Raw genomic sequence first — 26,350 nt, 5'->3', positions numbered from 1 at the left:
AACAGAGGAAAACATTAGTGTTTTCTCTGTAGTGCTGCTAGAGAATGGTGGATGATACTTTGGATTCTTTTCAGAGCATGTCTTCCATCTTTTATGAAAATTTCTGTGGAAAAGCACAGTAAATTCAGGGTCTATTTGTTTTTGGTTATCCTTTTTTGCTGTGCCACAGTACAAGAGAAAGGGGGATGAAGTATTGATTTATTTGAATGTCAGAACAGCTGAACCTGCAAATTACAAGTATTACAAGAGGTCAATGTGATTTTAAAATATAGACTTAATATATTAATTCAGTACTATTTGTATGTATGAGATATGTATCCTATCCTCTCAGAAGTCAAGCAGCTGTACAAGGTTTTTAAAAATATATCTTCCCATGATGTAGATAAATAAGGCTGGGACTGGTGTTGGAAAAGCTGACTGCCTATATTGCAAAGGACGTGTGTGCGTGTGTAATTTGATACATTTCTTATTGAAGGACGATGGGGAATGAGACTATAGGACTCTCAGGTGATGAATATATTGTGTGTTGCAGCTATAGACCTCCATCTGTTTCTTATTGGGATAGATCGAATACCTAGAAAAGAGTAGGAAGTAAGCATAAAATACTAATGGGAAAATAGGAAGAAAATGAAAATGGATAGCAGAGTCCAGTACTTGAGCTGGGTGTCAGGAGGTTGCTTCTTGACGAGATATATTATCTTCACTTTGTAGTTCTTCTTCAGGGTTTGATTCTGTTTCTGGGAGAGAAAAAGAGTCCAAAAATGCATGTCAGCAACAGGTGTGATGGCCTGTTTTTAAAATATCATCATCATCATCATCATCATCATCATCATCATCATCATCATCATCATACATATGGGCATATTCAAAATATCTTTCAGAATGCCACTCATAGAGTAATTGACTTGGAATGGGCCTGTAGGGCCATTGAATCACCACCCTGCTCAGTGCAGGAATCCAAATCAAATTAGATATGACCTATAATTGTCCAATTTTCTCTTGAACATCGGGCAGAGTACTGCACTGGAACACAGTCAAGCAACTATTCAGATTTGATAATAGTATATGGAAGAATAAAGTGAAATAAAAACTTGAAAAACACATTGCACAGTGGTAGAAAAGTTTTAATTGAGAGATTGTCACAGCTCAGCTATATAGTATTAATATATTTAGGACTGTTTTCTGCTTTCAAATAAGACTATCATCCAAAGGCATGATCATACCTTTAGATAATTTTTTTATCTGATACCTAACCAGTATTTCCTTCCACAAATAATACATGTGAGTATATTTGAAGTAAAAGTTATGGAACAATAATAGCTATTTTTCTAGTGAATCTGCTGGAATTAAGCTGTGTGGCTTCTTAATTTAGATTAGGCATCCTTCAGTCTCAAGAGACTATGGTAACGTGCTCTGTATGGAGGACTTGGAACAGTGTCTAGTGTGACTGAGAAGGCCAATTTGAGAGTGACAATCCCTTCCACACCGAAGACAAATACAATCTGTCCCCTGTCCAGCTCCCTGATTTTGCTGGTTTCGGGACTGCCTCTTTGCCTCGGCCTGCTGGACAAGTGTCTCTTTAAATTGGGAGAGGCCATGATGCACCGCCTGCCTCCAGGCTGAACACTCAGATGTCAAGGTTTCCCATCTGTTGAGGTCCATTCCTTCTTAATCGTGCTGTGAATTAACAGATAGGTATATTATCACTATTTTTCATCCCTTCACAGATGTCCTTAGGTCTTCTTGGGAAGTAAGATAGTGTATACATATTTTAATAACAACAAAAATATTGTTAGTGCTAGAAAAAATGGCAGCCCACAATTCCTTGTCATTTCTGTATTTGTCAGCATTGTGTCAATAGATTCACACTTCTGTTATTTTGTCCAGTGCTACCTGTGAACATACCTGAGAGTCCCTCTTCTGCTTTAGCCAAAAAATCTGCTGGAATATTAACTATATTGGTAGCCAGGATATCAGCCTGCACAGCATCCATGTTCAAGTACAAATTTGTAGCATCTTGCTAGAGGGAAGAAAAAATCTAAGTATTTAGCAATCCAACAGTTCCTTAGTACAGTAACTATTTTGGAAAGATGGAGATACATACAAAGAGCTGTTCTCTTGCTAAATTTACCCTATGGATGCTAGAATATGTCATCGTCTGGGTCAGTAAAATTTAACTTAAATTAACTGAATACTTTCTATACTGCACATTCAGGTTTTAAGGCTCTCTTTTTGCCCTTGGGAAACCTTTGGGAGCCTTGGGATTGGGGATGGGAGCCCCTGGACACCTTTAATAGTAAAAATTTGCCACCAGACCATGACTACTAATCTGGTTGTGAATGTTAGCTATTAAAGGCTCTGCCTCCATTCTGAGGCTTCCCAATGCAGGGCAAAAAGGAGCCATAAGGGAGCTCTGGAACCTGAAAGAGGCATAAGAAGCTTTCAGTTAATTTAAATCAATTTTTTACTGGGTCAGATTCCACATGGTAAATTTACACTTGTGGAATTTTGGCCATTGGCACTGGATTCACATAGTACAGTGGAGCCTCGCTTAGCGATCGCTCTGTTGAGCGACGAAATCACTTAGTGACAGAGTTTAAGCGATTGCAAAAGTGATTGCTTAGTGATGGTCCCTATGGGGAAAATTTGCTTTGCGATGATCGCGGGGAAGCGATCATCGCAAAGCCTCCATTTTCGGCCAGCTGATTGATGGTTTCAAAATGGCCGCCGGGTAAACAAAATGGCTGCCCACTGTGTGTCCTTGCTTTAGAGGCACCGAAAATGGCCGCCCCTATGGAGGATTTTCGCTTAAGGTTAGTTTTGAAGCCCACAGGAACGCATTAATGGCGTTTTAATGCGTTTCTATGGGCTTTTTAATTCCGTTTAGCGATGAAATCGCTTAGCAACATTTTTTTCCTGCACGGATTAATGTCGCTAAGCGAGGCACCACTACAGGATACAATCTGTTTATACATGAAAATTGTTACTGGATGCTAGAATTGTATTAATAGGCATTAAACAGGCATTGTAGTCATAATCAGGGTTGAGCAGTACTTTTCTTAGACAACTGAAATAGACAACAAGAGTATGCTTTGGACTCCTTGGGACTTACTGCAATGGTCAAGGGAGAAAGAAAGATTGAAATATGATGGCTAGATTTTACATAGAGGTTTTAGGCTACAGAGGTATTTAGGTTAGCCAATTTGAAAATAATTGATGGGTTCAATTACCAGACACATTGCTTTCAATTTATTTACTAGAAGCAGAAAGGTACAAGGGTCTGGGCCAGTGGTAAAGAATCTTTGGATTTCTCAGTGTCCTAAACTTCCAATTGCCAGAAGTGACAAAGTCCAGTGGTAAAGGATTATGAGAGTTGCAGTATAACACATCTAGATCCAATTCAGGTTTGGCCCATTTAGCTTAGTATTGTTAGTTTTACAATAACTGTCAGGGACTTTCCAGGGATTATGTCTTGGAGATGTCAGAATTTAAACTAATGACCTTTTGCCTGCAAGGCATGTGTTCTTATAAGCTATGGTCTTCCCCTTCAAGATGAGAGAACAGAAGATCTTACAGGTTAGATACAGAGTGAAAAAGAGATGGTAGATAGTAATAATAATAATTTCAACTTTTTCCTGAACTCTGGGCCCTTTGTTGGGCTCTGAAACATGCCTGTCTTTTAGGTATTTGATTAAACTGAGCTGTATTATTGGGCAGAATAGATTAATTTTTGTATGGGCATGGTCAGATGGAAAATTGAATCTAGCTTGAATGTTTTTTTTTAAAATCATGGCAAAGAAACAGTAGAGGACAAACAACATACCATGAATAGCTGGAACAATTTTTCTCCCATGGCTCTCTTTACGTAATTCTCAACCACTATGAACCTCTGTACAAAATACTGCGAAAACAACAACAAAACAGTCTATCCATGGTAAATAGTGTAATGGTCTTTTTGTTTGCCCTCTCAGAGCCAAGGGGCAAAAGATTCCACAATCAAGGATTTTCAAAATTTCAGTTATGCCAGTATTCTCTGCCTGCTTTTCATTAAGTTCCTTTCAAAGTATTTAGGTGTGGAAGTTCCCTGAGGCCTCCCCAGATCTCCACCCTCATATTCTATTTCACAGCAGCTGGTACTTTCAAGTGAAAAGTGTCTTTGTGAAATAAACTATACTGTTGCAGAAATGTTTCAATATGGAGACTATTCTTTGTATTATAAACTGTTTCCAGCATTACTAAGCCGTCATGTAAAACTGTAACATCACCTTACCACAGCTTGATCTTGATACTTCCATTTTGCTTCTGCCACTAATCTTCCTTAATCCCATTCAATCTACCCAGCACTGTAATTTATTCATTTTAGTTAATGCTTTCAAGAGGAAAGAAAATCAACACCCAATTCCACAGCCACTTACCTCTAGTGTGATGCTGGCCTGTCTCTGGCAGTTGGCGTGATCTTTGTTGCCCATGGCACACATGAGGCCATGTACTACATTCAAGAAGATCAGTTCCTCAGCTACTTCTATTGAATCTTGAGCCAGAATACTATGAGGAGAGTTGCAGTCATATTGGTATGTTAAGCAGTGGAGGAAGAAATGTATTTTAGGGGACAGAGAATCCAAAATATTTATAGCCAAGACTTAGGTACTTTTAGTGCCTTAATAGTTGTCAATAGACAGCAGCTTTCCTAGTTACTGCACTGTCTCACTGCAGCTGTGAAAAGGCAGAATGTCTCAGGAAACTAAGGTGGTTGGAGCCAGACCAACCATATATGTAAAGAAGCAACTTGCTATGAAAGAAAATCTGCCTTTACTGGCTGTACTTTTGGGGGTGTGCAGAAGTAGCTCAATAGCTATTATTTGCTTTCTTCGTTATACTCCAAGTTGCTCATGACAGTATTTTACCTTTATAACAGCTACCTTGGGTGCCAGTTACAGGGAAAGGTTGGACAGTCAATCAAATAAAACAGAGGTCTGGCTAAGAGTGGTGTCTATTGCACATTAACTGAGCAGGTCTTTGGACTTAAACATTCGTATATCTAAATGCCACCACAAAGTTGCTTTTGAGACTTTGAATCCATGCTTGCTACTTCCATAAAAATACCAATTTTTAGGAATTATGCTATACAATTTAAAGTTGCCAACATCAGATGGAACTGCCTGGCTCCAGAGAACCCTTCAGATATGAACTACCTGTATAGTCTGGCCATTCCTCTCTGCCGAACTTGTAATATAAACTAGGATGTCAGGAGTGTGCCAGTCTTTCCTTCTTAAGATATCAATGCAACCAAGCTTAAAATAATATGAGTACAGCCTAGAGCTCAACTTGTTGTTCAGCATTGCTACAGAATTAGGATTTACACTATTCTTTTTGCCTTCCAAATTGCTACTGGTTTGAGATTTATGTTTGGAATAGGATGAGTATTCTGTAATGTCAGCTGTATCTTCAGAATCAGTCCAAGCTTCTCTGCTAGTGTAGGCAATGTGAAATCTTGTCATCCTTTTTGTCTTCCCATATACTCAGCACTAGTTCTACATATCAGTCATATAAGAAGCATTCTTGAATATGCACAGATCAATGATCTACCACCTCCTCATTTTCCTTTTATAACTGACCATGTAAATAATACTGGAGGATTTGTCCTATGTGATACAGCATCAAGCAGTGAGCATGTAAAACATGGCTACAAGAGTGAGCAGCAGTTGAAAGGCAATACAGAGCTTGCTCCTGTCCAGACTAGACTAGTAGCAATCTTCTACAATGTTAAGCACTTTGTGGAGTCTATCTGCTTGCCCCAAGACAATCTAACAATACTGGACATAATTTTTAGTGTCTTAACAAAAGGGTCCACAATGAATCATGATCTCTTACCCAATGGCTTTGGCTGCTGCTGCTTGCTGAATATAAGCAGGCAAGGACTCCATGAGTTGTAATGTGCCTGCTTCTGAATGTGGGAAACAATACAAGAATAAAGTATCATCACTCATAGCCTTCCAATACTTTAGCTTTTGCCCTAAAATATTGGCCAGGAGATCTGAAGAAAATGTAGAATTCCAAAGAAAATCCATATAAATTTTCCACTGTCCTAGTGGTGCTGTCTGACTTAGCCTACTGTCCTCCAATTATAACTATAAGTAAGACAGTGAATTAGATCTGGGCCTCAGTGTTGGGATGTTTTCTGTGATAGGGAAGAGATTCCCTTTCCCGACATGCTAAGGATGCAAATCCAGCCAGATTGCTCCAGAAATGAAAAGATGGTCTGGAACGCCGCCTGTTCCCATTTGAGGATCTCACCTTCCAGGAGTTTGGCCTGCATTTTGGCAGTCTCTTGTCTTGATGGCTTTAACAATGTAACCAATCCTTTCAGCACTGCTGGACGCACATCATAAGCCATGAGATCTTTGATTAGTTGAATTGCTGGAAACAGAAAGATTGGTAACAGAGTTTGCAAAATGCCCTTATTTACACGGATTGGCAACTTGTACTATACAACCAGCTATAGCCAGCTCAACTAATGAGGAAGGATGATGGGAACTGCAGTTCAATGACACCTGGTGATCTCTTCCCTCTCAGATGAATGGCTTCTTGGAGGTCTCATTCTTAGTCTGGAGTCTCTTGTTGCCAGGAAAGTAACAGAGCAGCAAGTACAGCAACGTTATGTTTTGAAACGGCAAAATAAGGAGAATCCCTTGGTTGACATATCCATGGGAAAACAAAAAACATGCATGTAGATTTTGAAGTGGATGAGCTTTCACTTCACAGGAAAGTGGATGAGCTTCCACTTACACAGAAAACAGCTCCAAATGCTAATTACAGACTAAAAGATGTTCCTTTGTGGAATTCTGCAAGAAAATATATATCAGACTATGAAAACTGTTAGGTCACCAGCCCCCTAAAGTCCCAATGCTAAGCCAACTCTTGAATCAACTTCCTGGAGAAATGACTACCGTACCTAGTAATACAGATTTAGTTCTAAAGCTGCATGCGGCCTTTTTAAAGAACAAATATATCTTATATTTCTCAAACTACTTCAAGATCATGGTGGTCATCATATAAATTAGCCTTTCAGAGCCATCCAGTTTTGCTGCTAGCTAGTCACCAGTGTATCTACTGTAGTATCAGCCCAAGGGAGATCTGAGCAGTTGCTTTTACCCAGCTTGAGGAACCTAGGTTGGGAGAGGCTGAAGCAGATATGAAACTTTTTATGTTGTGCTGTATTTTATATAACATTTGCTTTGGGCTGGATTGTACACAGGGCTGTCTCAAACAACCGTTTTGAACTTGTAATTGATTTGAATTCTCTATGCCCCAGTATTTTGTGAGGCAGTGAAGTAGAAGGTTGTGAGTGTGGAGTCTTACCTTCGTATTGCACCTCCAAATGCAAAGAACGGAGTACACTCAGCACAGACTCTACAATGCTTGGATGGGCTTTCCCCACAATTATCTGGCAAAGCAGAGAAGTAGAATTAGATATTATTCCCTGGATTCAATTTCGTAAATATGAGATGTCCTCTAGGACTACTATGAATATAAAACAGGTTTGAAAAATATGAGTCGTAACCAAGAGATTACAAGGAAAATAATCTCTGCATGGTCCAGTGGACAACAGTTCATGCTTTAACTTGCAAAGTGAATTCCAAATTCCTTTTCAGCTGTTGACTGCCTGCACAAGACAGTGTCATAGCACTTTGTTGTGTTTCTACTGTTTGTGAGGGAGACAAAACTTGTTTAGGAAGAACAATATGAGTGTTAAGTGTGGAAAGACAGATTAAAGCAATTGGCTGGGGCAACTTGCTGCCTGTATGTATCTTGAAGACAATGCATTTGTCTTCCAGAATACATCCCTTAGTGTCAGTTCTTAAACTGAAAACAGAAACAACAATTAATAATTACAGGATCATTGTGAGGTCAAATAAAGATTGTAAACTTGAGGCAACTTAAAGCAGTATACATGAAAAGTGTCCCCAAACAAGGAAATCTCACTCTAGCATTATAGCTAAACTTATACACAGTCCAGCACAAGTTAAAAAATAAATAAACACACAGTATCCTGACTTCCTCTAGTTTTAAAATATTTCATTTGCCCAATGGTAGGATAATCAATAGGACCTTGCCAGAAGTAGGCTATCTTTTACAATTATTGAAGTTACCACCATGATAGACAGAGACAGAGTAGCATTTTATCCTTAATACAAATTTAAGCTAAAAAAAACCAGTGACTGACTGAAAGTCACCTAGTGAACTTTATAGCTGAGCAGAGAGTTAAACCCAAGATTCTCTTCAGGCCCACTGGCAATGGAGGTTTAGCAAGCGATGCTTATTCGTATGTCTTCCTTTTTTGGAATATTTTTGCCTTAAAGACAAGATGTGTTAGGGAAAGCATTACTTTCCCTCATTCCTTGTTTTAAGACAACATGCAAGTATTTTTCAGAAGCATCTGTGCTTGTAGCCTATCTTGGTTCAACAAACTGAGTATATATTGCTACAAATAGTGAAGTACTAAGAATATGTGCCTAATACACAAACTGCTAGTCTGGGTGACAAATTGTTACAAGTTTGATTGGTACAATAAGCTGAGAAAAAAAGCAATCTAATTTTTCCCTTAAAATACCCTTCTGCAGAAACAGATTATGCATTAAAGACTATGCAATTTATTACAGAATACTCCTGTAGATTAAACATAACTTTATTAGATTAATGAACATCATAAATTACCATGTATTTATACATTATGAAATGAAAAGTCAGAGGGAAATAAAGTAAAATGCACAGACTGCCCATTAGGTAGAAGCCTACATGTATGCAGCACTTTCTCAGTTAGTACAATGATTTTCCATACGTTTACGAAAGCTTTTGTATAATTTGTTATGGTCTGTGCCTTTTAACTTCAATCTCTCCCTGTTCTCATTTCCCCATCCTCATATGTATATCTGCCTATCAACTTAGGGTAACTCCTCTTGTATCTCATGGTCTCTCATCTGATATAGTTATGTGCCATCAAGTCTGAACAAACTTATAGCAACCTTAATAGGGCTTTCAAGATAAGTGAGATATTTAAGGTTTTATCAGCTCCACTCTCCCATGACCAAGTGGAGATTTGATCCCTGGTCTCCAGAGTCCTAGTTTGCCGATTCATCCACTACACCACACCAGGTACCCTGTCTGATATCTTTTTTAATATTCAAGGAGCCACAAGATTTGTTGCTACTGGTTGCAATTTAATGTGGACTATATTCAATAATGCTTCTCTAAACTTTCTATTGAAATCCTATTCCTTTCCACAGCATTGAAAAGGCTCAGCTGCCATATTTGAATAGTCACCATCCAGCTTCATTATTCATTCCAAAATATGGATGCATCTAGGGATTTTTGGATACTTGGAATGTAAGGACACATGTTCTGATCATGCTATGCAATCTTAATAGTTGTTTTTTGCCTTGTGAGCCTAGTCAACATCATGGAGATCCCTTAGAAAATGAGGTTTCATATATTGGATGAAAGAGAGATTGCCCTGCCTGCCTCTCTTTTTTGCTTTGCTGACCTGTATTGTCCTCAGTGTTTGTAGAGACAGTTGCTGGGCCTTAGGGGAGGCACACTTTAGAAGAGCAATGAGGCCTTTGTACACCTGCATTTGATATTTTGGGTTACCGTGCCCTAAGGAATCCAGTAGAATCTGCACTTGCTCTTGAGTTTCTTCTGACTTAGAAGTGGCCAAAAACTCAGCAATTGATCGCACACCTGTGTAGAAAAAATGGTTTCTGAACAGCTAGTCTAAAAAGAGCCAGCTAAGTAGTTTCAGCTTTCAACTTATAGAACAATAAAGAAGTTTTAATATACAATAATATTTTACAACTAATAATGGATGCTCACATAAAACAATGCTAGCTAGGCAGAGTACTGTTGGCATGGCAGGGACTGCCTCCCTCTAACAGTGTATTATGCTGCTGAATTCTAACAACATTGCTGCCAAACAAGGACCTCTAAGACATTTGAGGGAGTATCAGCTTGTTTAGGAGAACCCTAAGGTATGCAGAAATAAAACAAATCTTTTAGCCCCACTCCTAAGAATTGTTTGCTCTGTTTAGAGGGAATAACTGTATAACATCCTGAAGAAGACCACTCATCTTAACAGGGATAACATATCATGATATGCTGATGCATTTCCCACTGCGACATTTTTCAGTGGCAGGCTGGAGATCAGGACTGGCACTAAATTCTGAGCATTCCTCCCATTTTCCAGGCTTGGAAAAGGAAAAGTAATGCTTATATCAAACCCTGGATTACCATTGAATAGTTGACATGCTTCACCCTTTCCGCCAGCTACAAGTGTCATGAAAGCATTGGTGATCAAAATTCAGTTCACAAAGGATAAAACAAAATGCAATATTACACCTTAACACTTATTGTGCACATTTTAAAAAAATGAAAAATAGTACCAGCTAGGCGGAACTGATAATGACATGTTTCCCATCAGGTAAGGAGGGGAATTTACTCCTCTCCACTATCTTTAACCTTTTTCTTTTCCAAAGTGTAGTCTCACTCTGTCATTTCTAGGCGAGGCTTCTTCCTGCTACAGTCATGAACTGCCTATAGATGCAAATATCACAGTTGCCACAAACTGCATGAATGTCACCCCCAGCAGGTACTTTGAAGTCAACTTCAAAGACTTAGGAAGCTTTTATCCACAGAAGCTGGCTCAGGGAAAGGTGGCCCCTGAATGATACACAAAGAGAGCAGGGCTTTTCTATCAATGGGACTCACTGGGATGGAAAAAAATAGGCCTAGTGCCGTGGGAAAAATGTTCCAAGGTGAGAAAACTACTTAATTGAAACATCTAGGAGCTGATAAGTATTGAGCCTTTCCCAGAAAAAATTGAGCTAGGAAGCTATAAATTGCAGTGTATTGGCCAATTTGTCTGTATTCAATGGTGCAAAAATCAACTACCTATGGTTTTATCTTTCATGTTCTGGTCCAAAGTGAACATGGCAGCACATCCAGAAAAGTTCAATGTGGAAGAGCATAGGGCCAGAATCAAGTTCCTGTTTCTCCAAGGGAAAGGTGCAAAGCAGATCCATGATGAAATGTCACAAACTATGGGTGACAGTGGCCCTTCATATGCAACAGTTAAACGTTGGGTTGTCAATTTTTAAACTGGCTATTTTGGTGTTGAAAGTGAGAAACCCAGTAGAAGGCCTGTTTCTGTCTCTGTGCGTGCAAATGTGAAAGCCATCCATGACATGATCATGGAGGACTGCCGAATATCAGCCAAAAGTATTGCTATACAGTGGAACCTCTACTTACGAACATCCCTACCTACATTTTAACTTATGAACAGCTCCGTTAGCAAAATTTCACTTCTACTTGTGAACGGAGCTTCTACTTACGAACAGAAAAAAACACAGGGAAGGCAGGAAATTTGAACTTTCAGTTAACCATTGGCCAGCAAAGAGGCTGCTTGTCTGCTGCCTTGCTCGCCCCAGCGGTTAGAGTGTGTGGATACGGAAAGAGACTTCAGACTGCCTGGTATTGACTGCTACTGTACAGTACTGCCTGGTGCTGTACTGTATGGACTGTGTTTTTTTGGCTTTTTTAAATTTTTGATTTTTGGACTGTTGTCTTTTTTAAAACAGAGTGACTACACTGTATTTACTGTACTGTATAGGTTTTTTTGCAGCTTGGTGGGGGGTAGGGCTAGGTTGGGGGTTATGTTTCTGTGCTCTGATGGGTCTTGCAGCGTAGATTTTAGTTTTAAAATGTGTGTGGTTAAAATGTGGCTCTAAAGTCTGTTTTAAAATCAGAAAATATTCTGTGAGGGGCTGTGGTGGTTGTAGATGCAGGCAGCCAGGCTTTAAAATGGAGTTTAGACCCAAGTCTTCCCCCCCCCTCCAAGCTCTCTTTTTGTGATGAGGAGTTCTGTGCTGGAATAATGTTTGCTGATTGTTGGTGCAAGCAGGCTTTAAAATGGAGTTTAGACTCAAGTCTCCGCTCTCTCTCTCTCTTTTTTTGATGAGGTCTGTGTTGAAATAATGGTTTCTGGATTCTGTGGCTTTTTTAAAGGTGTTCTGTTTAAAAGGTGTTCCCTCCCTCCCTCCTTTCCTGCCCTTTTTTAAAGCTAAAAGGTGCTTGGTTTTCTTTAAAAGGTGCTTGTTTTTAAAGGTATTCTGTTTAGAAGGTGTTCCCTCCCTCCTTTCCTGCCCTTTTTTTGACCTTTTCATCTTAGGTCAAAAGAAGAAAAATTCTTCCCCTAGTGGTAGAGTACGGATTAACCAGCTTTGCATTAGGTCCTATGGGAACTAATGCTTCAACGTACAAAGGGCGCTTCTACATAAGAACCAAAATCAGCCAGAATGGATTAATCAGTTTTCAGTCCATTCCTATGGGAAATTTTGCTTCTACTTACGAACGTTTCAACTAATGAACATCTTCTGGGATGGATTAAGTTCGTAAGTAGAGGTTCCACTGTATAGCTGAGAATATCATGTGAAAGAGTTGGTGCCATTATCCACAACAACTTGGAAATGAGAACAAAGTGGATCCCCAAACTTTTGACAACCGAACTAAAGAGGAAACATGTGGAGTCATCAGTGGCTGTTTTGGAACATTTTGCAAGAAATGTGTCAGTTTTCCTGGGCAAAGTGGTAACTGGTGATAAGACATGGATCTACTGTTATGATCTTGAGAAAAAGAAACAGTCTAGGAATGGAGTTACTGTGGTTTCCCCAGGCCAAAGAAATTCCGAGTGTAAAGGTTGGTGCGGGAGCAAATGGCAACAGTTTTTTTGGGATAAGAAGGGAGTTCTGCTGGTAGACTACCTCCAACAGGGTTCAACCATCAATGCAAAACATCAAGGAAAAACATGGAGGAAAGCTCTCCAAAGGTGTCATCCTGTTGTGTGACAATGCCTCGTCACACACTGCAGGTGAAACAATGACAAAACTGACCTCCTTAGGCTTTAAAGAGATGCTCCATCTACCCTATTCTCCCGACCTGGCTCCTTATGATTATTACTTGTTCCCCAAACTCAAAAAACACCTAAAGGGACAACGATTTGGGAGTGTTCTGGAGGCAACTAATGCTGCAAATGAGTGGTTACACCAGCAGTTGGAAGAATTTTATTTGCAGGGATTTAAGAAGCTGCAGGAGAGATGTCGAAAGTGCATTGACTTCCTGGGGGAATAGTGTGGCAGTTACAGCTTCCTAGCTCATTTTTTTCTGGGAGGGGCTCAATACTTATCAGCACCCCTTCGTATATCTGATTTGTCATAATTTACCTACCATAACTTTCACAAATAAGCTCTTTGAATTTTCTGCCAGAGCTAGCAACTAACTGAAGAAGTTTTATAGATTCCTTTTTGTCCTCCTCTTTCACTTGCTTGAGACCAAGTATTTCCAGCAGTGTAAGAATACCACCAATTTCCAAGAATTCAATAATGTACCGTTGGCTGCAAATGTTTAGAGAACAAAGCAAAAATGTTAGGTTATTTGGGAACCATCTGTACCCCTCACCCCTACATAATGATGGTAGATTATTCTTTAACAGATGTTAACTATATCTGCAATCTGCAACTCCACTGCTTCAGTGTCTTTCTAAAATCCATTTTGGGATCCATTTACCAAACCATTGAAGTTGTCAAGGGAAACAACCTTCCTTTTCATAGTCCTCTAAGTTCCCAGTTTTCCATTCAGTGCAGGAATACAAGTTACTGAATTAAAATATTTTCAGTCTTATTATATAAGGAGAAGGCATTGGTTGGTATTTACTACATCAAAAATAGGGAGTATATGTTCCCAAATTTAACTTGCCATTTAATCAAGGAGATAATATCCACCCAAAGCAAGAGAAACACAGTGCTTACCCAGGTAACAAAATAAAAGCCTATGCAGGAATTATTCACAGTAATTCTATACCCGTATTTTTCGCTCGATAAGACGCACCTTTCCATAAGACGCACCAATTTTTTAGGAGAAGAAAACAGGAAAATATAATCTATTTTCTTCGCTCCATAAGACGCACAGACTTTCCACCCCCCCTGTTTTGTGGGGGAAAAGTGCGTCTTATGGTGCGAAAAATACGGTATTCTTAAAGTACCATACTGTGAATAATTCATATTTAGTCAGTCTGTATGGATTTTTCTTTGGTTACCTGTGTAATCAAGGAGAGGCAGTAGGTTCGGTTCTCCTTGGAATACTCTCTGACTATCACTAGAATAATACCCCTTGAAGCTATGCCAGTCTGAATATTGCATAACTCCAATATGGATAAAACAACTGCATCATAAAGTTGCACAATATTTCTCTAGTTTCAGCTAGCTCTTTAAGCACTGTGGGAGTATATACTTCCTACTGCTGAAGAGTGATTAAGACACTCATCTGTGGGTCCATAGGCATCTGTATATAATTTTTTTTTCCATGCAAGGGAGTTGGAAGATGTCAGTTAATTAGAAAAAATTGGCATATATGTCAGACAGCAGAGCTTCCTATTCTTGTCATTTTCTTTGATAACATAATTGGATTATGCCGAAGACCAGGTCCTTATTTCCTCTTTTAACAATCTGGCATGCTGAAAATCTCAAGGTCCCAGCCAGCTCTCCTGGAAATGAAACACATTTTACTTACCCACTTGCAGCTGAGAAGAAGATGCCAATTGACTTCAATTGTTGCTCTAGGCATGTTCCATACATATATCTATAGTCAATTTGTTAAGACTTTTATTTAAAGGCATTGTGAACCTTGTACTTCAACTGAATTTGAACATCTGCAGCCTATATCTGCCCTTTTCAGGAACTCATGTTTTCTACCAATTAAAAGAACGTTGTACCTGAACTAGGATTTGTGAAATGCATGTCTATGTTAGAAGTTGGAAGATTTTGGAAGACAACCCTGATTGGAAAATTCTGCTTATAACTAATGTAAAGTTGCTTTCGGATATTATATTTTCAAACTCTGCTCAACACAGAAATATATACCCAATCCAGGTAATTTCTATGAGAAAATACTGCCTCTTTTCTAGCGTGCCCTTCATCCACATGAGCACCAACTCTCCAAGAATCTGGATACGTCAGCCTCAGCCATGCTGTTATGCGGGCCAGAAACAAACTGGCACCCTGAGAAAATTCCATTTCCAATTCTGGACCGGTCTTGCCTTGGTTTGTTAGGATGAAATTTTCTAGAATGCGGCATCGAGCAACTTTGCCAGCGCTGTCCCATTCTTGTAGGAAGCTTATTAATCTGCTGATAGCTGCCTGCTCCTTTATGGAAGTCATGGTTTCTAATGTTCTTCTATTGCTGAAAGAGAAAATAATGAATGTTTCAAAAGTCCTTAGAGTTAATGAGTGTCTTCAGGGTAATACAGTTTGCATCAAAAACTGTAAGAGAAAGCTGACACCAATTGCATGCAAGTTGCTGTAATTGAACTAACGCCAGAAACAATTCCTCTTTTTTCTCTAGGTAAGAAATGTCTGGCAGAAAAGCAGGTTGGATTGGTTAAGTAAAATTCTGTTTCATCAGGGGTTTGGCAATTTTTACTATGTCTCTAACACTGATGTTATTTCTCAAAGGCATCACAAAAGAGTATTGCAACATTGGTTAAAAAGAAAAGAGGCCATCCCAGATGAGCATAGGGATTCAGAGGAAATACTAAGAGAGAATCAAAAGAGAAGCTTTAGGAACTCAATGTTTCAACATAATAAATATAGATTAATAAACACACCACCCAGAATCCTACTTACTGTATGTTACTGGCATAAGTTCATCAGTGTAAATCTCAGTGGTGAACTGTTTCTAGCTAAGAAGTTGGCAACATGTATTTCACATGACTTGGTATAAGACAACAATACAGACTTTGATTTCTTAAACTAGTGTCAATTCACTAAAATTTATGGTTACATTTTATGAAGCTATCTTCATTCCATTTGTGGTGAAACTAACATTATAGTAACTTTTATAATTAAGTGTGTTGGCTTCACTAAATTATGGGCAGAAACATCACATGATTCAAGTGCTGGCTCATCCAGTGCTTTCTGCTCTAGGGTGTTAAACCAATATGAAGATGGATGGGAAAAGAGTATGTTTTGACAGATCATAGTGTTCAGATGTTTTGTTCCCAAACTAAAGTAACTCTTTTAATTAATTCTGAGCCATCTGAAGGAAAAAACATCAGAAATATAACTAACTACTTTTTAAAAATAACTTCCCAGGCCGTGCATGCAGATTCTGGAAATGGTAAAACAATCATGTATGTACAGTATTGATCTTCCAAAAATCAACAACTTTCTTTAAGACTCTCTTAAATGAAAGGTAGTTGATAAAAACACTCTGAAAACTTGGATTAGAAGCTAGAATAATAATTTTCACCACGGATTTACTCCATAAACTAATCTCAACCAGGAAGAACTCAGCAATTTATGGGTATGGTTAAGCAATTATACTTCTTAAACACTAACACTTCACGTTGTTCCTTACTTAGATACTGAATTGCATGTTTATATTATATTTGATTGATGGGGACAATTCTTTCACATTAGGATTGAGATATGTTTTACATAAAATGTGGGGAGAGTTTATGCATAGATGACTGAGAATATCATGAGAGTAGCTACACTGGTTTTCAGAAAATAAAAGTATATAATGAACAATTGAACCTAAGGTTCCAGAGATAAAAAGAAAATTTTTCCAAAGCAAAATCTAGTGTGTGAGAGAAGAACCTAAAGGTTTCCTCAAACAGAAGGGGAACAAGATTAAATTTGAAGAGTACAAATAGAGCATTATAAGATATGCTCAAAAAAGAACTGTATAGGAAAGGGCTAAGGAGGTAAAGATTTGTATCATGTTCTCCCTCTACAAAATCCAGCTATAGGTACAAATCAAGGCATATGAAATGTTGAATGTCAGTGAAGGAAATAAAGTTATTAACAACTAGTTACACAAAAGACAGTTGAAAACTTCATGCAGCATCTGAACATATAACCTAATACTCTTGGGACCTAAGATGGTGGTCTGCTGGGTGTCAGAGTACTGGGAAAAAGGCAAACATAATTTTTGCCTTTGCCAGAAGCATTTAATTAGCCTTTGTGACAATGCACTCTTTGCTATGCTCAGGTGACCAACCATTTCCTGAGGAGGAATGCCAGCTATCTGTATTAAATATTTGAGAAGTAACAGGTTTGCAATACATTCTACATATCTCCAGCCTTCAACACATTTGAGCAGAATTTGTAAAGTTTTGTTTTTATTACCATTTTATTAAATTGTATGTTAGTCATGCTTTATAATTTAAGAAGCTGCCTCCTTTAATTAGAGAAAAGCTACTGCATTTTTTGTTATGAGCTAAAAGAAAAGCATCAGCAGTATTTTGTCAGCTTCCCTAAGCCTTTTTTGTGAGGGAATACTAAGCAGCTCTCTGACAGAGTTATAGCAGACACATTCTGAAATAATAATATCCTAAACTGTTGCAATTTAAAACTTGAAGGAATTCTTTTATGCTTACCAATGGAGTTTCTTGACCTAGAAAGAAAACTATGAAAGACTAGGAAAAGGGAAACAATGTTCCCCTTTTGTTCAAAGGGCCTCAAAACAGGGCCACAAATTTTTCTATACAACAGTGGTCCCCAACCTTTTTAACACTGTGGACCGGTTGGGGAAGGCAGGGCACCTCCCTGCACTCATGCACATGCACGAAGGCGGGGGGCACTTGGGGGGGCACTCACACACATGCATGAAGGGCTAGGGGCACAGGCGTATGCACAAGGGGCTGTGCAAGGGGAGTGCGTGCGGGGTGGGAGATCTGTCTCTGCGGCCTGGTCCGGCCCAGGCCACGGACCGGCACGAGGCTACAGACTGGGGGTTGGGGACCCTTGCTATATAAAACCTTCAGAGTCTCCTCCTTTCATGCACATTCAGTTCTCTACTTGTGTGTACAGTGCTAAATATGGAAAGTGTGCATCAGAGTTCATATTTTTTCTAGATATAAGACTATGTTAAATGCTATGCTTGCTATTTACTGGCTTTGTTATTCTATTATATCAATTATTCTGATTGTTCCTTAGTTGAATTTAGCATGTTACATCAAATTTGACATCTGTCCAGAGAGCAAAGACTTCAAATTTATCTTCAAACTTATCAGCCATTTCAGTCTGAGCCTCTTAATGAAGTGAAGGCAATCATCTTACTGTTGTACTTGACATCCAATAATGATAGTTCAGAACAAGCTGCCTTGAAGGCCTTGTAGGTTTGCCGGCTAATGTTCTGATTCCTTGATCTTCGAATTTTATATAAAGTAGTAGATGGCCCCTCCAAGTGAAATAAGATTCTGCTGATCTTTTAAGAGAAGAAAAGTTCTATGTAGCCATTTTGGCAGTGATGTCAACACTTCACTGGTCGCCTTTTTTCCTAGCCTGGGGGGGGGGGGGGCAAGTGACTGCCCAGATGTTATTGGAACTTCTATAATCTCTTACCATTGCCTATGCTGGCTAAGGCTATTGAGAACTGTAGTCCAAAAACATCTAGAGCAGTGGTCCCCAACCTTTTCAAAACTGTGGACTGGCTGGGGGGGCAACAGTGCACAGATGGGTGGGGAGTGCTTGTGAGTGGGCGGGGCACCCCTGCACGCATGTGCAGGTGGGCGGGGCACCTGTGCAGGCAGGTGGGCCATTTTGAGGTGAGTGCGTGGAGGGTGTGGGAGATCTGTCTCTGAGGCCTGATCCTGCCAAGGCCATGGCCCGGTACTGGGCCGCGGACCAGTGGTTGGGGACAACGGGTCTAGAGGATCACGTATTCTCTGTCCTTGTTCTGGGGATATACAAACTCGGTTTTCTCATTCTCCATTTTTCCTTTTTTTGCTTGAAAATTTATGAACATTCAGTAGGAACCATTGAACCTACATATGTATGTTCTACAGATGTGACACAAAAATCAAGATTTGATTCACACAAATCTGTACAGATAACGTTTGCAGAATTGTGATGACTGATGTAACATTAAATCTATGGTAGAGCTATGTATCTCTTATTTTCTATTTCTAACAGCCCTTTCAAAATTATATAAAGCAGCCGTGCTGAGAAATACATAGGAATCCATCAGGAAATTAACAACCTGTAGTCTGTAGGAGCTTTTGTCCTTGGCAGAGTATTTTCAGTATAGGAAACAAGATTCAAAATAAATCAGGTTTCCCCAGACAGTTGTGAGTGAATGTGTTATTAACCTTACCAAATGTTAGCGCTAAGAAAGGAGAAACTATATCAGCCTTTTACAGGAAAGATGTGAAACATGAAATCTCATTCACCTATTTTTTTTTTTAAACTGAGTTTTACTTGTGAAACTTGTAGTTGATATTTTTGGGAGAAACAGTTTTTCACTTAAGCAACCCATGTTAAATTTTTTGTTTTATATGAACAATGCTCTCCTCAGGTGTGTGTAGGTTATTGTGATGACACAGATGAAATGGTGCTTTTACTGTTGTTTCAACTTATGTATTGTCCCATAGTGCAATAGCAGTCTTTGGTAGTTTGCAATGTAATTATGCAACAAACACTTTTGCCTGATCTTCTGAGATTCAATATCAAAAACTTTATAATTAAACAAAGAAAGGTGAATGACTAAAACATCTAACAGTAACTAACTGTTTAAGATGAGAGTCAGGAATCCACAGGAATAAAAGAACCTTCATTAGAGTTATACCAGTCATTGACAAGCCTCTTGTGTGAAAAAATAAATAATATACAGTTGGGGGCATCCAACAAAACTGATTATTAATCATAATGGAAAAATACCCATTCTCAATTTACCCGCTGATGCACAGAATTACTTACTTTTTGCATATAATCCCTCCTGGAGAAAAATCCCAGCCTTGCTAGAAAAGGAATCTTTTGGCTAATTGATTCTATCTCCTATGGAGTAACAAGGTAAAAGGCAAACCAGACACAATTGTGTCTAACCCATACAGCAATAAGATAGATAAGTGGCTGTTAATTCTGTGAAAATGTTTATCTAATTAGAATTCTTCTGACTCAGTTCTGCTTTGTGTATTTTGCAGATAATGGTCTAACAAGGTATATTAGTATTGCAGAAAATATATTAAAAGAATGTTACTGTTGTTCCATCTACATTCCCCCAAGTCTCACTCTCTCATTACTGTTGTCCTTTAGATCAGTGGTCCCCAACCTTTTTGACACTACAGGAAGGGGCGGGGGCACTTGTGTGGCACGTGCACACACACACGTGTGAAGGGGCAGGGATGCTTGTGCACATGCGAGAAGGGGCTGTGTGTGGGGGAGTGTGTGTGGGGCGAGAGATCTGTCTCTGCGGCCCGGTCTGGCCAAGGCCACGGACTGGCACCAGGCTGCAGACCGAAGGTTGGGGACCCCTGCTTTACATTACAGGTTGGAACTCTCTACTTAAAAGAGCTGTTTCATCTTTGCCTTCATCACTGTCTGGACTTATGATTGGTTTTCTATGGTGTCCAAATTACAGCCATTCTCCGGTCAACTCAAGGAAATGTCCTATTTTAAATTAGTAAGCTTATCTGAAACTGACATCTTCCAATGTTAATAGAATGTGATCCCCAATTAAATGAAGGTTAATCCAGAGTATAATAAAAACAACACTGACATATTAATGATGCCAGAAACTGGTCACAAAGGGGATCCATCCCTCCTTATAGCACAATGATGAGTCTGCGTATCGGGACGAGGTATTACAGCTATCCCGCTGGTGCAAAAAAAACAATCTTTTATTTAACATCCAAAAAACCAAGGAATTCATAGTGGACTATAGGAAAAAAAGAGCAGACATTCAGCCACTGTATATAGATGGAGTTTGTGTGGAACAGGTGGTTGAATGTAAGTTTCTTGGGACTATCATAACAAATGACCTGACTTGGAGTGCAAACACCGCTGCGTTAATCAGGAAGGCACAACAACGGTTGTATTTTCTAAGGATTCTTAGAAAGCAACAATTGATTGAGAGTTTGTTAATCACCTTCTATCGGAGTTCGATTGAGAGCATATTATCCTACTGTCTCTGTGTATGGTTCACGAGCTGCACAGTGGCAGAGAAAAAGGCAATTCAAAGGGTGATTAAGACGGCCCAAAACATCATTGGCTGTTCACTCCCCTCTTTGGAAGAATTGTATAAGAACAGATGTAAGAGGAAGATATCTAACATACTGAAAGACTCCTCTCATCCGGGATATCAGCTCTTTAAACTATTACCATCAGGAAGGAGATTCAGGGTATTGAAAGCAAGGACAAGCAGATTCAGGAACAGTTTTTACCCAAGTGCAGTATTGAGTTTAAATGTGGGGCCATAGGTTTTTGGTGGATTTTAATTGCTGAGAGAAAACGGGGTATCTATATTTGGATGGTGAAAGTTGTGTATATTTTAACTTTTTTTTGTAGTGTTGTCCAGTTTTACCTTGGGGAAGAGCACCTCATTTCGTTGCACCCACTTGTGAGCGCAATGACAAATAAATTTCTTATGTCTTATGTCTTATGTCTTAAAAACTAGATTAAGTTCATGTCATTCCGGTGCAGGTTCTTCTAAATCACATGGAGTACTGATCACCTTCTCCCCAGGGATAAATTTCCAGTGTGAAGGAGAGTTTAAAGACCTTAATGGCAGGTTCCTCTTTGTAAAGGGATCTATTAGCAATGTTAAATTAACAGTAGGATCCATATATAGTCCAAACACACAGTGTTGTCCTCTGCTAGGTATTATGTTTACACTTGTAGAGGTAGCAGTCTAAGAAAATATATAATTAATTCTGGTTTAATGCTCATGGGTTAAATTCAGCACCTAGAAAACGGTCACATAACTTACAAAGCAGAAAGAGAGCCATAGGACAGAATACAGGAAAAAAAACTTTTTTTTCCAAAATGTACACTTTTTGTGATATAATGCTTGGAAGAAACAAAAGAGAACAAACTTTGATGATTTAGGAACTGCTCTTAGCAATTTTGTTGGGTCCTTCTGATAACATTATAGAAACAGTACCTTGCATAAAAATATGTAATTTGATAAGGAACATGCTACTTTTAAAAGGGCTACAAATGAAGTCTAAGGAAACTTGCTTTAGAAATAAAATAGACATACTTTCCAAGATGAGCAGAGGCACTCTGAAAAAAACACTATTAATTAGAATCGTAGAATAATTGAGTTGGAAGGGGCCTATAAAGCCATCGAGTCCAACCCCCTATTCAAGGCTGGGATTCAAATCAAAGTATATCTGACAGAAGGTTTCCAGTATTCTTTTGAATGCCTCTGGTGTTGGAATGCTCACCATCTCCTGAGGTAATTGGTTCCATTGTTGTACTGCTCTAACAGTTAAGACATTTTTCCTGATATTTAACCTAAATCCAGCTTCATGTAGCTTGAGCTCGTTATTACGTGTCCTGCATTTTGCGATGATTGAGAACAGATCCTGCTCCCCTTCTGTATGACTACCTTTCAAGTATTTGAAAAGTCCTATCATTGCTCCCCTCACGTTTTCTTTTCTCAAGGCTAAACATGCCCAGTTCTTTCAGTCTTTCCTCATAGGGCTTTGTTTTCAGTCTCCTGTTCATCCAAGTTGCTCTGCAATAGCTCGTTTGTTGGCATCCTTAAAGTGTGGTATCCAGAACTGGACACAGTACTCTAAATGAGGCCTAACCAGTGCTGAATAGAGGGGGACTAAGTACCTCATGGGAGTTGGAGGCTATACTTCTGTTAATGCACCCCAAACTAGCATTTGCCTTTTTTGCAGCCGCATCACACTGTTGGCTCATATTCAGCTTGTGACCTACAACAATTCCAAGATCCTTTTCACTTGCAGTATTACTGAGCCAAGTATCCCCCACCTTGTAACTGTGCATTTGTTTCCCGCCCACCCTTCCCAGGTATAGAACTTTGCACTTATCCCTGTTAAATTTCATTTTGTTGTTTTCAGCCCAGTGCTCAAGCCTAGGTTGCTTCTTTTGTGCCCAGGTTTCTTTACCTTTAAAGCGTAACAGACAGATTATACTTATCACATCAGTATATTATGGAAATGTTTAATAATTGATTTTTCTGCCTCTCAAGCAGTTGAAAGGACAGAAATCCTGTGAGGGGGAAAAACTGGCAAGCCTCATCCTGCTTCTCATACAGAAAAAACATACATCTCTTTTTTTTATGAACCACACCTAATAATGGATACTTTTAAGAGGTGCAATAGCTGCTAAAGACAAAAGACAGAAATTTAAGTTTATTTAAGGTATTTTTATACTTTCTACACAAGCTGAGCAGAATTAAGAGTATAATCAATATGTCTGATTATGTAATTGTAAGACTTCAAAATTGGCATCAAAGATGGATTTGTTGCATGTCACTGCTCCTTGAAGATACATTATGCTGATATGGCTGATCTGGTACTGATTTAACAACACAATGCAATACTGAAGGTTATTTCCTAATGTTCCTGATTACTGCTATTTTACTGCTCTTGATTCCCATATCTATATTTAATTGTGATTTATAGTGGCTGTGTGTTCATGTTTATATGGTGTATGCCATCTTAGATGAGCCTGACTCTGAAAAGAAAGCCTAAAACTACTAAATAGTATTCTCCCCAAATATTAACCAGCACACAAAAAATGTTTTCATCATTCTATATCTGAGGAAATTTTGACCATTTATATATCTTCAGCACTGAAATATCTTACTAATTTTTCTTCCCTGAGGTATTTAATTATTTTATATTATTTCTCCAAAATCTTTGCCCCTTGATATTAGAATGCTAGCATCAACCTTTAGACATCCTAATCTATTAAAAATAAATCATTCCCCATCTACGTAGTTGCCCCCCCCCAACCTAGCATCATTCACACTGAAGTGCTTGGAAAGGTAATACGTACTTATGTTTATGGTAGATGTTTCTGTCTTAAGCAGTTGGCCATCTCCCCCTCAGGGGGCATATCAGAACTTCAAGGAGGTGTGTAGCTGGAAAAAATATGTATTCAATATCATATATTTTCTTTATTTAGAACATGGCAATACAAATTACATTAAGAGCCCCATATCTACTGGGAATTGGTTCCATGCCCCCTGGGGATACTGAAAACATTACCAGAACAGGCCGCTAGAAGGTGCCAGAGACCATGCTATATATTCTTCACTAACATGTATTCTTAGCATCGTCTCTGGCTGTCTTCAGTGGCCGGTTCTGGTAATGCATGTAAAAATAGTTTTTCTGGATTTTTTCCTAGTATTTTCAGACCGTGGATAAATGAATCTGTGGATACTGATCGAGCAGATGCAGGGGTTCTACTGTATTCCTACTTTCTTAGTAAACAGCTTATTCAGTAGATGAAATACAACAATGCACCTATCTTTTCTTTGTACTTTGAGCTGTACTATGGAATTAATTGGCCAGGATCCAATTAGTGTTTGTATAAAGTTTACAGTATGTAACTTGTCAGGGCTGGGGCAAGATACTAGAGTATGTTTTGAATTAATGTCTGGCCAACTGCCAGACTGAGCAACTGAAATGTGCCCTGGTACTTTATTAATTGGTCATAATTATACATAGCATGTTATGCAAGCCTTATGTCAACACCAGTAGTAGTCTGGGTATTGTTTGTGGGTGATCCCACTTTACATCCCTGCCTTCAAATTCACCATTCCCTCAAATGTAGTGAAGGCAATATTAACTCCTCTCCACTTGTGCTTCTCCCTGTTTTAATCAACATACTTTAATCTTCAAAAACAATTATTGGGGAAGGCAGATTTTAAGGGAAATACTGTATACAAGATTTTTCCTTAACTGTCTGAAGACGAGGAGTGTAATACATGAAAGGTCATACCAAAATTAATCTGCTAAGATTTAAAGGTGCCACAATACTTTGTTTCATGTTTCATTGTTATGTTATTGCTGTCAGGAAAATTCTGACTTATGGCATCCTAGTAGGGTTTCTAAGATAAAGGAGGCATGTAAGGAGTAGTTTTACTATTGCTAGCCCCCAGTAAATTTCCTAGACAGTTAAGAAAGCCATCAGAGGGGGGAAATGAATCATTTGAAATGAGTTGCCGGGAGAATTTTGCAGGTATCATGGATCGTAAGAAAGACATATACTGTAAATGGGTTCTAGATCCTGTCAACCAAAACTATCTGGAAGCAAAAATGACTAAATTGAGGCTATCATATTCTGGGCATTTCATGAGAAAACAAGAATCACTGGAAAAGGCAGTAACACTGGCAAAAATGAAAGACAACAGGGAAAAAGTAAGACGGAATAAGAGATTAATTGGTTTAATAAAGGAAAACACTGCATTCAGTTAGCAAGAGTTGAGGAAGGCTGTTGATGATAGGGCTTCTTGGAAGTCACTAATTCATAGGGTCACCATAACTCAGAAGTTACTTGAGGGCACATAACAATAATAATTTCCATGGCCAAGTGGAAATTTGAACCCAAATTTCAGTCCCACTCTTACATTCCACTATACAGTACTATTATAGCTTCCATGTTTGCTATTTTAAGTAACACAGCTAATTCTTAGAAAACAAGATTCTTATGTTTATCAAAAGGTGACATGGGTTGAAAATGCTTTAAAAGAATTGTGAGCTACCTAGTGTTTTCCACAGCACTTCACAAGTGTCTTATCATCGAAAGCTTTGATACAAAGGTATTAAGGGTAAGTCTAAAATACGCTATCATGCAGTTGTTAAAGCCACAGGAACACTGGAAAAAGAGGGACAATCCTATCACAGGAAAAACAAGTATCCTGACATGTCCTGTTCTGCCTATATGCCAGGGCTCATCTACTAAAAGGAGGTTGAAGAACACACCGGTCATAAATAAACGGCTGCTTCTGCCACCACTTTCTCCACACATTTAGAATTGAGGAGCAATCAGAGAGGCTTCCAGGCTTTCAACTTTGGCTTTCCATGTCACATAAAAAAAAGAGAAACCATGCTCTCTCCTCATCAACATCCTCCTTAGGTTTTACAACCCCACTTTGCTGACAAAGTCCCTTCTGCCTCTATAGATTCGGTCACCGTTTGGGGCGTCTTTCTCCACACTTGCCTCTTGCCATCACTACGCTTCGTCCTCACACCATTGTCCTGCATGAGATTTTCACAAACAACTCTATAGCCTATTGTCCGCACTTAGGGCAGGGGCGCTCGGGACTTCCGCAAAACGCTGAACGCCATCCCTTCGGTCGATCGGTCGGGGCGAGAAGATCGCCAAGCCCGGTTTTGTTGCTGTTTGGCGGCGAGGGAAGGGGAGGGGGGGGAGCGACGGATCGCAGTTCGGTTGCTAAGGGCCTTAGGTCGCTAAAGCAGCTTCTCGGTTGCCAACGAAGTGAGGTCACGGAACGCGCGCGCGCGCTCGTTCCTTCGGTG

At 39.2% G+C, this 26,350-nt stretch overlaps 1 protein-coding gene across 5 annotated transcripts; it reads right to left on the bottom strand.

Annotated features, from left to right (window-relative positions):
• Window positions 1-181: 181 nt before the first annotated feature.
• ARMH1 (armadillo like helical domain containing 1) lies at window positions 182-26,317 on the bottom strand. Of its 5 annotated transcripts, none has more exons than XR_013544873.1 (14): window positions 26,031-26,180; window positions 23,866-23,946; window positions 15,058-15,285; window positions 14,617-14,685; window positions 13,276-13,442; window positions 9,542-9,738; window positions 7,360-7,444; window positions 6,295-6,417; window positions 5,872-5,944; window positions 4,416-4,545; window positions 3,824-3,901; window positions 1,906-2,020; window positions 1,547-1,677; window positions 502-737 (listed from the first exon to the last, which is right to left on the bottom strand). XR_013544873.1 is itself a non-coding variant. In XM_020783281.3 (14 exons), the coding sequence occupies exons 3-13, from the start codon at window positions 15,261-15,263 to the stop codon at window positions 667-669; spliced, it is 1,314 nt and encodes a 437-aa protein (XP_020638940.3). In that variant the 5' UTR covers window positions 15,264-15,285; window positions 23,866-23,946; window positions 26,031-26,180; the 3' UTR covers window positions 502-574; window positions 655-666. The 5 variants fall into 5 exon arrangements, 4 of the variants coding, with proteins under 4 accessions (XP_020638939.3, XP_020638938.3, XP_072853636.2 ...); XM_020783281.3 differs by lacking the exon at window positions 1,547-1,677 and having other exon boundaries at window positions 502-574; window positions 655-737; XM_020783280.3 differs by lacking the exon at window positions 1,547-1,677 and having other exon boundaries at window positions 182-737; window positions 23,862-23,946; window positions 26,031-26,317.
• Window positions 26,318-26,350: the final 33 nt, after the last annotated feature.

Source organism: Pogona vitticeps, chromosome 4, assembly GCF_051106095.1.
Source record: "Pogona vitticeps strain Pit_001003342236 chromosome 4, PviZW2.1, whole genome shotgun sequence".
Classification (NCBI taxonomy): Eukaryota; Metazoa; Chordata; class Lepidosauria; order Squamata; family Agamidae; genus Pogona; species Pogona vitticeps.
This window is presented reverse-complemented; position numbering and strand designations above follow the sequence as displayed.